The sequence below is a fragment of the Salvelinus fontinalis genome, chromosome 4 (assembly GCF_029448725.1).
Source record: "Salvelinus fontinalis isolate EN_2023a chromosome 4, ASM2944872v1, whole genome shotgun sequence".
Classification (NCBI taxonomy): Eukaryota; Metazoa; Chordata; class Actinopteri; order Salmoniformes; family Salmonidae; genus Salvelinus; species Salvelinus fontinalis.
In genome coordinates, this window is record NC_074668.1 from 22951574 (window position 1) to 22969806 (window position 18233).

An 18233-nucleotide genomic window follows, 5' to 3' on the forward strand; every position below is an offset into this window, starting at 1 on the left:
CTACAGTATTCCCCCATAATCATGACACTTTGATATCTAATAGATCTCTGTCTTCATTAGAAATTCCACAAAACATTAATCCAACAGGCTGATTACTGTCAAAAAGTCATTTATCCAGAGCGACTTACATTAGCAATTAGGATTAAGTGCCTTGCTCATGGGCACATTGACAGATTTTTCACCTAGTTGCCTCAGAGATTCAAACCAGCAACCTTTCTGTTACTGGCCCAATGCTCTTAACAGCTAGGTTACCTGCAGCCCCCCGGTCAAACAAACAATCAAAGGTCAGCTGTATGCCAGCTCTGACAAATAACAACCAGGTGGAATCATATCGCTACATCTGTTTGCTACTGATACTCTATATCCGTGGCAGATGTTTGATATGTTTGCCTCTAGGTGGCAGTCCGATGTTTATAGGATCTTTCAGTCAGCGGTTGAATTGTTGGCCACCGTGGTGACTGGTGACGCCTTCGTGAGTAGTGACTGCATGGGACAGGTAAGAACAGGAAGTTACCAAACACAGCCGCTCTCTAATGCTCTATCCTTGTTTTAGACCTACAGGTATAATGTAATTGGACAGAGCTCTCCACCCATCTGTCTGTCTGTCTGAGTCCAAAACAGAGTTGACTTTTCTACTACAGTCTACTGTAAGTGAGTTAGAGATTTGGGTGAGATTTATGGTTTCCCCACTGGACATCTGTTGGTGATTCGTGGAACTAGCATGGCATATTGTGTAATAATACAGGGCTTATACTCATAAATCTGCACTACACCCTGCTTTTTGGAAAGCTTTTATAGGTGAGGAAAAATGTATGTGTTCCATTCACACTTGAATGCACTTGTGTCCTTAAGTAACTCAGAGAGAGGTTGTAATTTTGATGTATTCTGTGTGGGAGACTAAGGGAAGAACAACCTGAAAACTAAAATCTGTGCTGTGTCATAACACTGTTTGGTCAGTGCACTATGCTTACAAAAATAAGAAAAAGTTTGTCGTGGCACTCCTACAAGTCTTCTACTTCTATGTACCCTTTTTTCATAATGGCACCTTGTCATCCCCAGTGATGCATGGGAGGAATGATATAGCCTATACCAAACGCAGAATCATTAGTTTGATGTATTCTTAGACATTCAAACACAGCTGCTCTACTCTGCCATTCTGAATGTGCTTCACATTCTCCTAACCAGGCCAGAAAGATGCATACAGCTCTTCATCTCTGCTAAACTGGCTGATGTATCTGTCTCAGTGGAGGTCTATGCAGAGCCCAGTCACAGTGGGAATGTGACATTTGACTCAAGTGTCACACTGCGCCTGACAGATTGAGATCAGAGGAAAAACAGGATATTTCACTGTGTTGCCAGATGTACTGATATTCCCCTTAATCTGGGCATAAAGTCCTCAGATCCCAGATCAAGTATTATCAGTACATGGGGGAAATTGGACTACTGCAACAGAATCCAGGCCAAAAACTAGAGCTCAATATGCTGAGAGACAAGCATAAATGCTCATTCTTTCTCCAGAGTCAGGACACAAAGGTACAGTACCTTGTAAAATGTTCCCTCTAATTTCCTGGGGCACTGAGCAAATGTTTGGTCTTGTGAGCAGAAACTTGAACATTGTGAGAATTTTGTGCAACTTCCGGCGCACGTTTACAGTGAACACTGAGGCTAGCCAATAGGCTATTGCGGCTATTGGAGCATAATGTAGGTCTACCAACAAAACCAATGGAGCAAATCCCATAACATTTTCAGATGGAAATAGCTTTTGATTTCTATGATATAGCCTACAGTAGCCTGGTGTTCAATGCAGGCCTACATTGCATGAGACTTTTAAAAACGTTTTAACATTATGAAGGGTTTGACATTAACTTCTACTTCATCACAATCCCGGATCCGGGAGCACCCCCATCAGTAAAAAAGCTGACTAGCATAGCCTAGCATAGCGTCACAAGTAAATACTAGCATCTAATTGGCTCATTCATCCCCCTCCTCTCCCCTGTAACTACTCCCCAGGTCGTTGCTGCAAATGAGAACGTGTTCTCAGTCAACTTACCTGGTAAAATAACGGTAAAATAAAAAATATATATATATAAAAATATAATTAAATTACAAGTCCAAGACACCAGATGAAAGATACACATCTTGTGAATCCAGCCATCATTTCTGATTTTTAAAATGTTTTACAGGGAAGACACAATATGTAAATCTATTAGCTAACCACGATAGCAAAAGACACAACTTTTTTTTCCCACCATTTTTTTCTGCATAGGTAGCTATCACAATTTAGACCAAATAAAGATATAAATAGCCACTAACCAAGAAACAACTTCATCAGATGACAGTCTTATAACATATTTATTGTATAGCATATGTTTTGTTAGAAAAATGTGCATATTTCAGGTATAAATCATAGTTTTACATTGCAGCCACCATCACAACTCTCACCAAAGCAACTAGAATAACTACAGAGACCAACGTGAATTACCTAAATACTCATCATAAAACATTTATGAAAAATACACAGCGTACAGCAAATAAAAGACAAAAAGACAAAGATCTTGTGAATCCAGCCAATATTTCAGATTTTTTAAGTGTTTTACAGCGAAAACACAATATAGCATTATATTAGCTTACTACAATAGCCAACCACACAACAGCATTGATTCAAGCCAACAATAGCGATAACGAATAAACCAGCAAAAGATATTAATTTTTTCACTAACCTTCTCAAACTTCTTCAGATGACAGTCCTATAACATCATATTACACAATACATATAGAGTTTGTTTGAAAATGTGCATATTTAGCGGCACAAATCGTGGTTATACCATGAGAATAGTAGCCAAGCTGCCAACAATATGTCGGGAGAAATCTTGGGAGAGGCACCTAATCTAATCAGTAACTAAATTTAAACTTGACTAAAAAATACAGGTTGGACAGCAAATGAAAGATACATTAGTTATTAATGCAATCGCTGTGTTAGATTTTTAAAATGAACGTTACTACGACATACAGCGTGCGTTAAAGCGAGACCGCACCGAAATTAATGCCGGAATATAAGTTTTACATTTTTCAACAGAACAACGAATTAACATCATAAATAGTTCTTACTTTTTGATGAGCTCCCATCAGAATCTTGGGCAAGTTGTCCTTTTTCCAAAAGAATCGTTGCTCGGTTGTAGATTGTTGTCCTTAACTTTGGAATTAGCAGTAAACATTAGCCATGTGGGCCAGACGTGCTCAACTCACTAGAACGCAGCACAAATAAATACCCGAAAATCGCAATATACTGATATAAACTGATATAACTCGGTTTAAAATAACAACATTATGATGTCTTTAACACCTATATCGAATAAAATCAGTGCCGGATATATCTAAGGGCTATAACGGGAGCTTTCTAGAACGCCATCATGAGGTCTGTCTTGCGTCATGGCGAAGGAAAGAAAGAGAGGACCCCACGTTGCCAGCCCATTTATAAGGCCTCAGATCTGCCTAGCAACTCCATTTCAATTCTCACTATTTGCTGACATCCAGGGGAAGGCGTATGCAGTGCATCTCAACCAATAGAAGACATGCAAATTAATAAACCGACCTCAGAACAGCCTGCAGATTTCAGATTTCTCACTTCCTCATAAGAAAATTGCTCCAACTCGAGTTCTGTTTTACTCACAGATATAATTCAAACGGTTTTAGAAACTATAGAGTGTTTTCTATCCAATAGTAATAATAATATGCATATTGTACGAGCAAGAATTGAGTACGAGGCAGTTTAATTTGGGAACGAAATTATTACAAAGTGCAAACAGCACCCCCTATTGAGAAAAGGTTTTAATTCATTATTTTTTACTTGGTCATTGGCCAAACAGGTGACTGTAAATTTCATTGTATTGTGTTGTACGATGCAAGAACCCACTTTACAAAATACAATGAATTATTATTACCATACAGAGAATTAGATAATGTAGGTTACCCCTCTGCCTATTGGCTTATTTGCATATTCAAGCTTGTCTCACAATTCAACACTGCACCTTTAATTAAGACATAAGCTTTTTACCTGACAGGCTTTTCAAAGACAGCTTGAAATGTAGACTGCACGTTTTGTGCTCTTGTAGGAAGCAGTATCTCCCCATTGGCCTATACTTATCTATAACTGGGCTAATAACTCGCCAACTAGCAACGAATATCAACACATGTGCACACGCGCGGCTCTGCGCTCTGATCTGAAAAGCGCATTCACTCGCTGGTGATTGAAAGACCACCAACATTCTACTCCGTTGCGCTTTGGCTCTGCATACAACAAAATCACAAACGCAGTCTTGCAAAGTTAGATTTGGTTTGGTTTGTTGCATTGAAAGGGGGCTGATATAATGTTGATTCGATCACAGAAAAAACGTTGATCTATATAGTGCATACTAATGGAGCGAACTCAGTGAAGTTCAATCTCTTGCGTCTCTGCGCGGCATGGTATTTCTTCTGCGCCGCTGTCCTGAAGGAGGTGGCGCATGCGCACAGCTTTGAGGGAACATTGACCTTGTGCCAAGCCATGATCTTTCAAAGGGATAATCACAACATTCTCAAAACCCTTTAATTTACTGCAGTCTTTGATAGAAGAGGAACAATATCTTCCCTACATACAGGCCTAATCCATAGCGTCTTTAATACAAGAACATAGCAGAGTTTCTGTGGTTTCCAGTCTAATGTTCTTGCTTACACCTATGGGTGTGGAATTGAGAGGGGGTAGGTGGATCCTTAACGGATTTACCACTTGTATCCTCTTCATTTTTAATATTGGTAATTAAATCAGTGATTTCCAATGGCTTATCTGTTCCCTCTTTCTCTCTCTGCCCTCTCCTCAGGATGCAGAACAAACTGTACAGCACAAGCTATTATACACATATGGTTGAAGATGACTTGCAAGTCCATGTGTGTACATGTCAGGTGGATCTATGTTACAACCTGACATTGGGCTGGCTGTACAGCACACAGTGTCACAGAGAGCACATTCCCATGGTAACACATGAAATCTCACATATGACACCTGGGTTGTCATAGCAACCAGAGCGAGAGAGACAGGATTGATGGAGCTGTGTGGCTAGGTGGCCATGTTTCTGGCATTTTCCTTAGTCATAGCACACAGTGTATTAGTTTATGGATCTATATGATGCTGGTCATGCCATGCACTAAAACAATACATATGTCGCTCTTCCAGTTTCCTGAGTGGCGCAGCGGTCTAAGGCACTGCATCTCAGTGCTAGAGGCGTCACTACAGACACCCTGGTTTGAATCCAGGCTGTATCACAACCGGCTGTGATTGGGAGTCCCATAGGGCAGTGCACAATTGGCCCAGCGTCGTCCGGGTTTGGCCGGTGTAGGCCGCCATTGTAAATAAGAATTTGTTCTTAACTGACTTGCCTAGTTAAATAAAAGTAACACAGTTTAACGTTATCAATGAAGCTCTGAATGTCAGCACCACTGATGGCAGCAGGCAGGGAGCAGTAGCAGCAGGCAGGGAGCAGTAGCAGCAGGCAGTAGCAGCAGGTAGGGAGCAGCAGCAGCAGGCAGTGAGAAGTAGCAGCAGGCAGGGAGCAGCAGCAGCAGGCAGGGAGCAGTAGCAGCAGGCAGGGAGCAGTAGCAGCAGGCAGGGAGCAGTAGCAGCAGGCAGTAGCAGCAGGTAGGGAGCAGCAGCAGCAGGCAGTGAGAAGTAGCAGCAGGCAGGGAGCAGCAGCAGCAGGCAGGGAGCAGTAGCAGCAGGCAGGGAGCAGTAGCAGCAGGCAGGGAGCAGTAGCAGCAGGCAGTAGCAGCAGGTAGGGAGCAGTAGCAGGAGGCAGTGAGAAGTAGCAGCAGGCAGGGAGCAGCAGCAGCAGGCAGGGAGAAGTAGCAGCAGTCAGGGAGCAGCAGAAGCAGGCAGGGAGCAGTAGCAGCAGTCAGGGAGCAGCAGCAGCAGTCAGGGAGCAGCAGCAGCAGTCAGAGAGCAGCAGCAGGGAGCAGGGAGCAGCAGCAGCAGGCAGGGAACAGCAGCAGCAGGCAGGGAGAAGGAGCAGCAGGCAGGGAGCAGTAGCAGCAGGCAGGGAGCAGTAGCAGCAGGCAGGGAGCAGCAGGTAGGGAGCAGTAGCAGCAGGCAGTGAGAAGTAGCAGCAGGCAGGGAGCAGTAGCAGCAGGCAGGGAGCAGTAGCAGCAGTCAGGGAGCAGCAGCAGCAGGCAGGGAGCAGTAGCAGCAGGTAGGGAGCAGTAGCAGCAGGCAGGGAGCAGTAGCAGCAGGCAGGGAGCAGCAGGTAGGGAGCAGTAGCAGCAGGCAGTGAGAAGTAGCAGCAGGCAGGGAGCAGTAGCAGCAGGCAGGGAGCAGTAGCAGCAGTCAGGGAGCAGCAGCAGCAGGCAGGGAGCAGTAGGAGCAGGTAGGGAGCAGTAGCAGCAGGCAGGGAGCAGTAGCAGCAGGCAGGGAGCAGTAGCAGCAGGTAGGGAGCAGCAACAGCAGGCAGGGAGCAGTAGCAGCAGGCAGGGAGCAGTAGCAGCAGGCAGGGAGAAGTAGCAGCAGGCAGGGAGCAGTAGCAGCAGGCAGGGAGCAGCAGCAGCAGGCAGGGAGCAGCAGCAGGCAGGCAGGGAGAAGTAACAGCAGGCAGGGAGCAGCAGCAGCAGGCAGGGAGAAGTAGCAGCAGGCAGGGAGCAGTAGCAGCAGGCAGGGAGCAGTAGTAGCAGGCAGGGAGCAGCAGCAGGTGTCCTCTGTCCCTTTGCAGCCTTAGGATCCATTCTAGACCTGATGCTTCTGTTCCTCATCACAACTGATGGCCTGGAAAGATGCCCAGTGTCTGTGTTGAACACACGGTGTGTGTTGTTCACCTAGGTGTTTTATACGGTGGTAGGTAGCCATGGAGCAGAGCAGAGCACAACAGAGTATTACCCATGGCCCATGGTAGCTCATTACAGTTAGTTGAGGTCTATGAGTTTATCATAGTGTAATGCAGAGCTTCAGTGTACACATACACATAGACCTAACAAAAGGCCTTAAGGGGGTCTTTGTAACCACACAGCACATTATTACTCCCATCTACACATTGCCCTAAAAACAAGCAGCTCCAATAAGGTCACTGGAGGAGCTGTGGGTGTCTGATCATCTTGGCGTAGCCAGAGATTTGGGGTTTTGATTTGATCAGGGTTATAGCCTAAAACATGTAGGCATTTGTGCTGGAGTCAGGTCTACCCCTTTCTAAATGTGTGCTGTAATGCAATTAGAGAAATGTTCCTTCCTCGCTGGTTCACTCTGATCAGATTAGGCCTCAGGGGATTGGTCAACCTCACACCCCAGGACAGCCAAGCCTACCAGACCAGCAGACACCACTGGGTTTAGATGTGTTTTTACGTCTGTGCTTCTTTGAGTCTGTATGAGTAGTAAGTGTCTGTGTCTCTACAGTATGTGGCTGTTGAATATGTCAGTGACTTGTGTGGCTCTCATATATTTAAGTCCAGCTCATAGAGAATGGCTCCCGTGTCCTAGTGTATTAGTGGCAGGTTTGCACTGTCCCTGAACATGAGGGTCAATGGCTCACACACAGACAGGGTGACAGTTTTTAATTAGCTGCGAGTGCAGTATGGAGTAGTGTTGTTGTTCTGGCTGCTGATTGAATGCATAAAAAAGTCTATTACAGAGGATTATGACCTAATCCCTTCAGTGCCGCATCTTACACACTGCGTTTTACATCACTTCCTGTGGCCAGCCCCACCACACCAAGGTCATTCCTGCTGCATCCAATCAGAGACTTGGTTCCAGCAGACTATTGGTTCCTCACTCTAATCTGTTATTATGAAAGTGCATTGTTATTGTGAGTGTAATCTTCAAAGCTTTGTTTTGAGAATGGCCATTGGAAGAGCTGTCAGACACATGATAGGATTCTAGCCATTCTCCAGGCTCTCTGCTGTCATGACTGCAGCCTGCAACAGATTACCACTTATTTCTGTCACTCCTTCACAGGGGGGTGCTTTATTTTAGACTGGAAGACAGTGGACACATGTGGCACTCCTGTCATGTGTCTGAGTCTGGTCCCCAGTGAATGTGTCCAGAGTGGCCCGGTTAGAATGGAGCTACCGATATGGAATATATCTAAAAGAATAGATCTTAAAGAATGAATCTTAAAGAATAGATCTAAAATAATAGATCTTAAACAATAGATCTTAAAGAATAGATCTTAAAGAACCTTGGAAATGAATTTATTGCTTGTTTTGTAGTGAGTCTTGCCAGACTAAATGGTCTGTCCGTCGATAAAACAGTCAGCATCCTTGTCTCTACTAATGCTGCTACAAAGAATATGTCATTACAAAGCCAAAACATCTCCTAATCCATGTCTTCGGATAGGACTACACGCTCAAAGAGAGACAGACAGACAGACAGACAGACAGACAGACAGACAGACAGACAGACAGACAGACAGACAGACAGACAGACAGACAGACTGTAATCCTAATAAGGCTGGTGCTTCTCTGGTGGCTCTACTACTGGGAGGTTTGTCAGAGTCTGGTGTGGGTTCCCTAGGAGGATGTGTACTCAGAGCTGTGGTGTAAGCAGGCCATTGCTTAGTAACAGAGAGATTACCATGTCTGACTTCATTCATTTTATTACACAGGAGGTCTCTCTGGCATCCGACAGCAGTGAATCACGCAAGCCTGATCAATACTCTCTATTAGCACTCATAAATTACCCCCCCCCCCCCCCCCCCATCTACACCAATGTCATATTAACCAAGGCTGCTTTTAAATCAACTGCAACTTAATTACATACCTAGCAGGATCCATAGCAACAGACCAGTTCAGGGCCCGCTCATTGGTCAGAGACTGATGGTGGTTGACATGTATTTCACTTTAATCTGATCAGAGATGGAAATGAGGGGTGAAGCAGGTCTGTATAACCCAGCGGTGCTGCTGCTGTCTCTGTATCTGTAACAGCGCACAGCCAGCAGCAGCCCTGGCCAGGAGCGTAAAAACTGCCATTGACCGCTAGCCATCTCTCTCCCTGCTGGGCTGTGGAAGGAAGCAGCATCTGCCTGACTGCAGCTCACATCTATTCCCAGGACAGACAGCACTGCACCACAGGCATTGTCACCCACACCTACAACACTGTCACTGGTGTCACCAGAGCACATCAGCAGGCAACACCCGCCTATCTCCACATCTGAAGCTTCTCTGGCTATTAAAATGAGACTGGCCCTCTGACTGAAGTCAACACACAGCTTTCTCCATGTGACAGCCTTAACATACCCAGATTAAAGGTATCAATATGTCCCTTCAACTCGCACAAAAGCATATCCCTGTCCCTCGCGTCACTGGAAAGCTAGTCTCTTTTAGAAACAGCTATGTGACGCCGTGCCTATCAGCCTCAGCCTGGTATGCTATTGGTAAAATGAGCAGCAGTAAAATAATTTCTAACTGTTGATGTAGAGGATATGGAATGAATGGAAACATTGGGTGTTTCTGTCCTGGAATGAATGTCCATTAGGAAAAATAGTTTTTCCAGATATTCATGTGATTTTTTGCTGCACCTCGACTCAAGTTGGTAGAAGAGCTGTCTACTACCTTCCTGGCCGGTGTTTCCATTAGTTTCCCATTTGGATTTAGGCCTAAAAGGAATTGACCACTCTGCTAGTCAGGTTAGCCAACTTCTACCGAATAGCAGCACTGTAGAAACTTACATTACAACGGAACGACTTGATTAGCGTAGTGTTAGCTAGTTGTCTTTGCTGTCCTTGTATCCATGATAATTGTGTAGTTTAGAGAAATTTAGTGAAATTGTCGAGGTTACCTAGCCAGCTTCACTTTCAACAACGTAGCCACTGCTAGCCAGGCTACTTCACCAGCCAGCAGTACTATATCATTTTAGTCAATAAGATCTTGTATTTTATTTTTATTTTGCAACGTAAGCTTAACTTTCTGAACATTCGAGACGTGTAGCCCACTTGTCATTCTAATCTCCTTTGCATTAGCGTAGCCTCTTCTGTAGCCTGTCAACCATGTGTCTGTCTATCCCTGTTCTCTCCTCTCTGCACAGACCATACAAACGCTTCACACCGCGTGGCCGCGCCCACCCTAACCTGGTGGTCCCAGCCCGCACGACCCACGTGGAGTTCCAGGTCTCCGGTAGCCTCTGGAACTGCCGATCTGCGGCCAACAAGGCAGAGCTCATCTCAGCCTATGCGTCCCTCCAGTCCCTCGACTTCCTGGCACTGACGGAAACATGGCTCACCACAGATAACACTGCTACTCCTACTGCTCTCTCTTCGTCTGCCCACGTGTTCTCGCACACCCCGAGACCTTCTGGTCAGCGGGGTGGTGGCACCGGGATCCTCATCTCTCCCAAGTGGTCATTCTCTCTTTCTCCCCTTACCCATCTGTCTATCGCCTCCTTTGAATTCCATGCTGTCACAGTTACCAGCCCTTTCAAGCTTAACATCCTTATCATTTATCGCCCTCCAGGTTCCCTTGGAGAGTTCATCAATGAGCTTGATGCCTTGATAAGCTCCTTTCCTGAGGACGGCTCACCTCTCACAGTTCTGGGTGACTTTAACCTCCCCATGTCTACCTTCGACTCATTCCTCTCTGCCTCCTTCTTTCCACTCCTCTCCTCTTTTGACCTCACCCTCTCACCTTCCCCCCCTACTCACAAGGCAGGCAATACGCTTGACCTCATCTTTACTAGATGCTGTTCTTCCACTAACCTCATTGCAACTCCCCTCCAAGTCTCCGACCACTACCTTGTATCCTTTTCCCTCTCGCTCTCATCCAACACTTCCCACACTGCCCCTACTCGGATGGTATCGCGCCGTCCCAACCTCCGCTCTCTCTCCCCCGCTACTCTCTCCTCTTCCATCCTATCATCTCTTCCCTCTGCCCAAACCTTCTCCAACCTATCTCCTGATTCTGCCTCCTCAACCCTCCTCTCCTCCCTTTCTGCATCCTTTGACTCTCTATGTCCCCTATCCTCCAGGCCGGCTCGGTCCTCCCCTCCCGCTCCGTGGCTCGACGACTCATTGCGAGCTCACAGAACAGGGCTCCGGGCAGCCGAGCGGAAATGGAGGAAAACTCGCCTCCCCGCGGACCTGGCATCCTTTCACTCCCTCCTCTCTACATTTTCCTCTTCTGTATCTGCTGCTAAAGCCACTTTCTACCACTCTAAATTCCAAGCATCTGCCTCTAACCCTAGGAAGCTCTTTGCCACCTTCTCCTCCCTCCTGAATCCCCCTCCCCCCCCTCCTCCCTCTCTGCAGACGACTTCGTCAACCATTTTGAAAAGAAGGTCGACGACATCCGATCCTCGTTTGCTAAGTCAAACGACACCGCTGGTTCTGCTCACACTGCCCAACCCTGTGCTTTGACCTCTTTCTCCCCTCTCTCTCCAGATGAAATCTCGCTTCTTGTGACGGCCGGCCGCCCAACAACCTGCCCGCTTGACCCTATCCCCTCCTCTCTTCTCCAGACCATTTCCGGAGACCTTCTACCTTACCTCACCTCGCTCATCAACTCATCCTTGACCGCTGGCTACGTCCCTTCCGTCTTCAAGAGAGCGAGAGTTGCACCCCTTCTGAAAAAACCTACACTCGATCCCTCCGATGTCAACAACTACAGACCAGTATCCCTTCTTTCTTTTCTCTCCAAAACTCTTGAACGTGCCGTCCTTGGCCAGCTCTCCTGCTATCTCTCTCAGAATGACCTTCTTGATCCAAATCAGTCAGGTTTCAAGACTAGTCACTCAACTGAGACTGCTCTTCTCTGTATCACGGAGGCGCTCCGCACTGCTAAAGCTAACTCTCTCTCCTCTGCTCTCATCCTTCTAGACCTATCGGCTGCCTTCGATACTGTGAACCATCAGATCCTCCTCTCCACCCTCTCCGAGTTGGGCATCTCCGGCGCGGCCCACGCTTGGATTGCGTCCTACCTGACAGGTCGCTCCTACCAGGTGGCGTGGCGAGAATCTGTCTCCTCACCACGCGCTCTCACCACTGGTGTCCCCCAGGGCTCTGTTCTAGGCCCTCTCCTATTCTCGCTATACACCAAGTCACTTGGCTCTGTCATAACCTCACATGGTCTCTCCTATCATTGCTATGCAGACGACACACAATTAATCTTCTCCTTTCCCCCTTCTGATAACCAGGTGGCGAATCGCATCTCTGCATGTCTGGCAGACATATCAGTGTGGATGACGGATCACCACCTCAAGCTGAACCTCGGCAAGACGGAGCTGCTCTTCCTCCCGGGGAAGGACTGTCCGTTCCATGATCTCGCCATCACGGTTGACAACTCCATTGTGTCCTCCTCCCAGAGCGCTAAGAACCTTGGCGTGATCCTGGACAACACCCTGTCGTTCTCCACCAACATCAAGGCGGTGGCCCGTTCCTGTAGGTTCATGCTCTACAACATCCGCAGAGTACGACCCTGCCTCACACAGGAAGCGGCGCAGGTCCTAATCCAGGCACTTGTCATCTCCCGTCTGGATTACTGCAACTCGCTGTTGGCTGGGCTCCCTGCCTGTGCCATTAAACCCCTACAACTCATCCAGAACGCCGCAGCCCGTCTGGTGTTCAACCTTCCCAAGTTCTCTCACGTCACCCCGCTCCTCCGCTCTCTCCACTGGCTTCCAGTTGAAGCTCGCATCCGCTACAAGACCATGGTGCTTGCCTACGGAGCTGTGAGGGGAACGGCACCTCAGTACCTTCAGGCTCTGATCAGGCCCTACACCCAAACAAGGGCACTGCGTTCATCCACCTCTGGCCTGCTCGCCTCCCTACCACTGAGGAAGTACAGTTCCCGCTCAGCCCAGTCAAAACTGTTCGCTGCTCTGGCACCCCAATGGTGGAACAAACTCCCTCACGACGCCAGGACAGCGGAGTCAATCACCACCTTCCGGAGACACCTGAAACCCCACCTCTTCAAGGAATACCTAGGATAGGATAAAGCAATCCTTCTGCCCCCCCCCCCCCCCCCCTTAAAAGATCTAGATGCACTATTGTAAAGTGGCTGTTCCACTGGATGTCATAAGGTGAATGCACCAATTTGTAAGTCGCTCTGGATAAGAGCGTCTGCTAAATGACTTAAATGTAAATGTAAATGTAGGTTGTCAGGGCAATGCCTCCCACTTTAGTTAGGTTTGAGTGATTTGAATTCGGGCTGTAGTCAATCCAGCTTCTTAGGGGAGTCTAATCAACAGTATTACCTACAGCACTGTTGCTCACCTCCATCAGTCCAGCCTGTCCATGGAGTCGAATCAATGAAAGCTTCTCCTGACACATGTCCATAACCCTTTACAAAGTGGATGTGCTCTGATTGAACATTTACCTCCTCCACTCTCCCTGTCATCGTATCATTCTTTCTCAGTTTTTTCGGTTCTTATCCCATCAATCATGTAGGTTATCAAAACATTTTGTTACCTAAAACATCAAATATGTTTTAACAGCCTGTAGTTACTGATCAATATGGATAGGAGGGTTGCATAAGTATTATGCAGCCTAAATCATTCTACATGATTCAGCATTTAAGAGGTGAATGTTCCACTTTCGATGACTTAGCATATATTGATCTGTATGAGAGAGAGAGAGAGAGAGAGAGAGAGAGAGAGAGAGAGAGAGAGAGAGAGAGAGAGAGAGAGAGAGAGAGAGAGAAAGAGAGAGAGAGAGAGAGAGAGATAGAGACATGGGGAAAGAGATTGAAGCTGTCTATGTATGTGCATGTATGCATTCTATATGAGAACATAGTTGTACCCTCTCTAAACATGAACACGGCAGACTGAGACATCCAGTGTTGAGGCCCAGTGGTCCACAGACAGACAGACCGAATGACAGGTCTACAGACAGACAAAAAGGTCCACAGACAGATAGTTATCTCCACTCACCCGGTTAAGTTGCTCCAGCAGGCGGTGGTTCTCTTCTGACAGCTCCCTCATAGCCGTGGACTTGTCGCGATCGGCCTCTCTCAGCTGGACCTGATGGCGCTCCAGCTCTCCTTGCAGCTGCTGGACATCTATCTCCAGCTCCGCCACGCGGTCCCCCCACTCCCCCTCCCTATTCTCCAGCCGCCGCCGCAGCTCGTGCTTCTCCTGCTCATGGTGCTGTGGGTGAGGGGAGACAAGGGACAGGGTTAGAGATGCTACTGGACTGGAGGGACCAGGTTAGGCCTGAGACTAGTAGTAGTAGTAACAGACATTGGATTGTGAAAGGATAGCACAAAGCTTCTGCTCCTTTCTATCCAGAGCTTTATAAAGCTGAGGCAGGGGGTGGGGATATGAGTGTGGGCTTATAATATGAGAGAACCAGGGGGTCAGGGTATGGGGGGTTGGGATGGGTGGCATGGTTGGTTACACACATGATGTAGCCCAGAGCATGTTGGGTAATCAGTCCTGAATAAAGAGGCGTGTCAGGAATAAAACATGGTTGGTAAAACAAGGTTTGTAAAAGGATAACGAACAATGTTATCTGCCCCTAAAAAGCTTTGAAATTCCTTGATGAATATTGTACACTGGGTAATAGCGTAGTGCTGTGTTGTTAGAGATCAGGGCCCTGAGCAGATGTAGCCTACAGTAGATACAGTAGGCCATCTCCATGGGACATTAACAGGGGATTAGTAGTTGTTCCACTCCAGGCCATGTGCTGAGTGGAGTGGAGGGTTACATATGTGATGAACAAAAGCTCTGCTGTCAGCGTGAACAAATGCAACAGACATCTATGGGGTTTCAGGGCTTTAGTGACACCCCAAGATGTTGTGAACACCTCCTCTCCACCTGTGTCAATGCTACCTGTCAGTGTCAGGTAATGACAGTAAAAGCATATAAATAAAAAGTAATTGTGAGAATTGAGTGACCTCAGTCTGCTGTTAGAGCAGTGTTTTGTGCGCAAGTGTTTTTATGATAGAGGCATTATACTGTTATTACACTGTATGGAGATTAGCTGTAAATTGTAGACAGTCTGAAAAAACTGTTTACAATGTGACATCTGCTCAATAGCACTACAATAATGGAGGGCAGTCCTAATCAGTTGAATATGGTTACATACACTGCTTAACTCCACATTAATTTACTGAGACAAAAAGGATGGCCAAACAACTGTGAATTGAAAAACAGATCTGGAAGGACTGAATGCGATTATACAGTATTTGGCAGTGAGTGTAAAGCTACTTACCTCTAGTTTATCGTTAAGATCTTTGTTCATTTTATCATATTGCTTAGTCAGGTCTTGGTTACGCTCTAGCAGAGCCTTGCCTAGTTTAGCAGCTAAAACCAAGTCCTTTTCTTTTTGACGGAAGAGCGACAACAAGTCTGTATTCTGTCCAATTACAGGCGTCTCCAATTCAGACAACTCTTCCTCCTCCTCGTCGTCCTGCTCCCCAGTAAGCATGGCTAATTCCTCTTCCAACGCCATCCCGAGGCCTCCTGAGCCGGTGTGTAGCAGCGAGTGGCCCTGAAATCCTCCCTTTTCTTGTGGGGTTTTGTTGCCCTGATCCACCGGGTGCTCCATGCAGTCGCTGTCCAGTTCGGGTGGTGCTGAAATCGCAGCCTTGGATGTGTGCAGGTCGAGGCAGAAAGCTGACATCGCCGCCCGATGGACAAAAAAATAAGAGATTAGCCTACCTAATTGATTTATTCCGGTTGAACCCACTCGGTCACTAGGTCGGGCTGACCGGATCCTCTCTGTGTCGACAATATCTCCATAGATAGGGTTCCTTGGTAGGCATATATGTTACAGTTATTAAAAATCACAGCAATAGCTAACCTGTCTGACTCAAATTTCCCTCACGCTCGGAAGACCACCTCCCCTAAACCGTACACACCAAGCTCTCGCTTTAATCCTGCAAACAGTGCCGCCTCCTCTGCAGCTGAGCTGACGACGAGCCTCTTGCTGTCTGCTGCTGGCTATCTTGGATGTAAAGATTGTCGGTCCACAGTGTGCTTTGTCCCCACATTAACCGCCCCGACGAACTCTCAATAGCAGTCGGTCTGTCCACCCGGTTGAGGCGGGGTCCCGGCTCCCCATAATTGTTGGCCACTTTACACCGGAGGCATTTTGCAGAACCTCAGGCTTCGGCAAAATATCCAAAATACCCACTCGAGCAGAGAGCGGGCCCGATTGCGCCACCTCCTTTCCTCCCTGGAATGCGCGCCACACGTTGCTGACGTCAACAGCAACCTGTTACAAATAAACATCGATTGGTTGAGGATGATAACGCCATTGTTATTTAGCATTATGTGTGACGTAGGTGAGTATTTCCTTCGCTTTGAGTCTACATAGTTTCATAAAGCTTTTAAACGATATAATATTACATCAAGAACGTTCTCTCCTAGTCCTCACAGACATGGCCCCAGAGTAAATTAGAGCAGATGTTTTGACAGATGAATAGGGGAACACGCTGGTGGTCTAGATCTGACCCCATTATTTCACAGCGGGTGTTCATGTATAAACAACGCACAACCCACGTGACTGTCCTAATCTCTAATGTTAGGAATTTCCTAGAGGAATTCCCAATGATAAACATTTCTGTTATAATAAATTCATAACATAACACATAAAAGGTCAGTTTGCTGTTTAACCCCATCTTACTAGGCCTATATACATTATCAAACCAGAAACCAATCTACTCAGATAGGATTTTGTATTTTATAAACAGGCCTAATTAGTTACCACTCTCTGTGTCAGTCTATATTTCAATATGATCCACATGTCATTATACTAATTACCAGGAGCTTTCATATAGTAGGCTATTACAATTTATAAACTGGGTGGTTTTGAAAATACTGGATGAAAAAAAGGAATAGATCCAAAGCTGAGGATTGAATGCAAAATAAAGATGTTTATTGAACCATCGTGGTGCCCAACGAATATATCATTGTGCAAGAAAGTGCATAAATAAAAGGTAAAAACAAAATACAAATGTTTCGGCCTCAGGCTATCATCAGTGTAAATTATCTCTGATCAATCATGCATTTAGAAAATATAAATTAGAGCTTTCGAAAGTATCTTGTTACAAAATACATTGGAGTGTAGTTCAGCCCAGTGTAATACAACATACACAATACTCAGAAGTAATTAAAATATGTTTTTTAAATACATGTAACAGAAATACTGTATCTCTGTATGCCACCAGGTCTGTGGACATGATAGAGATTGGCCACAGATTTAATGGCAAGAATACGGTTCTGCACTTTGATAAAAGTTGTCCAGAATCAAGTGAATAATTGTCTGATTATCTGACAACACGAATGTAAAAATTGGAGTGTTCAGGGACAGTTAATGTTAAGTGTGCATGAATGCTTTGGGAATTTGAACTTGCAAGCTTCCGGGCAGAAGTGCATTAATGTTTCAGCAGTGCCACCAGGTACATCTTTATTACCAATAGCCTATATCCACACACTCTCAAAATTATTGTACTGTTAGGGTACAGTGTTGTTCCCTGGGGTACAAAATGTCAAAGGTACACATAAGGTACCTTTGGAAGTACACATAGGAACTCACGTGGTACTGGTTGGTTCCTTTTATGGTACATATGCAGATAATCTAGTATAATGTAAAAAGAAATTACCCAATATTTTGAATATAAGGTAAAATCATTACTGCACTTTGAAATGTAGGTGGGGCAATGTACCGGTGGGGCTCATTATCATATTAGAGGGCATGGTGTATTTGTGCTAACCGTAAGTGGAAGTGTTGTGCCAGTTTTAGTGGTTGATTGTTATGTTGAGCATCTTACTTAAAAGATTACTGTATTTTACAGTAAATTAATAGAAAATGTAGAGAATTTTGTGTTACTGAATTGGAAACCAGCTGTCAGTAAGTTATTGTAAAAGTCACAGTAACTTAATAGCCAATAACTGCTAGTAACTCACTGGCAGCTTAACTGGCAACCTTATTGTGTATAAGTTATTGTAAAATGAACAGTAACATACTTGCAACTAGCTGCCAGTAGCTCACATCAATTAACTTTGCTGACTACAAGAAAGCTTATAACATTAGGCGACAACTATTAAGCATTCTTTGTAATGACCACACTTGGGACCCCGCCTCAACCTCTAGGTTGGCAGTAAACTGAACTTCCTGCCACGCCATCAGGTCAGTTAGCGTGACAGAGATCAGCCGCTGTAAGTTACTGTGAATTTCACAATAACTACTTCCAGCAAACTGACAGTAACTTATTCAAAAATAAACATGACTTCCCTGTTATGGTATTCCTCCTCCTCTACAACCGAAGAGGAGGAGTAGTGATTGAACCAAGGC

The 18233-nt window shown here is 45.9% G+C and overlaps 1 protein-coding gene across 4 annotated transcripts in view; it reads right to left on the reverse strand.

Annotated features, from left to right (window-relative positions):
- LOC129853379 (BICD family-like cargo adapter 1) overlaps nucleotides 1-16135 on the reverse strand; it is a 67305-nt gene extending 51170 nt beyond the window's left edge. For all 4 annotated transcript variants that reach the window (XR_008759120.1, XM_055919352.1, XM_055919351.1 and 1 more), the window contains exons 1-2: nucleotides 15147-16135; nucleotides 13865-14080 (exon numbers count right to left, since the gene is read on the reverse strand). Coding sequence is in view for 3 of the 4 variants with exons in the window: in XM_055919352.1 (XP_055775327.1) it covers nucleotides 13865-14080; nucleotides 15147-15557 (627 nt within the window). In the remaining variant the exon portion in view is untranslated. The remainder of the gene's footprint in view (nucleotides 1-13864; nucleotides 14081-15146) is intronic.
- Nucleotides 16136-18233: the final 2098 nt, after the last annotated feature.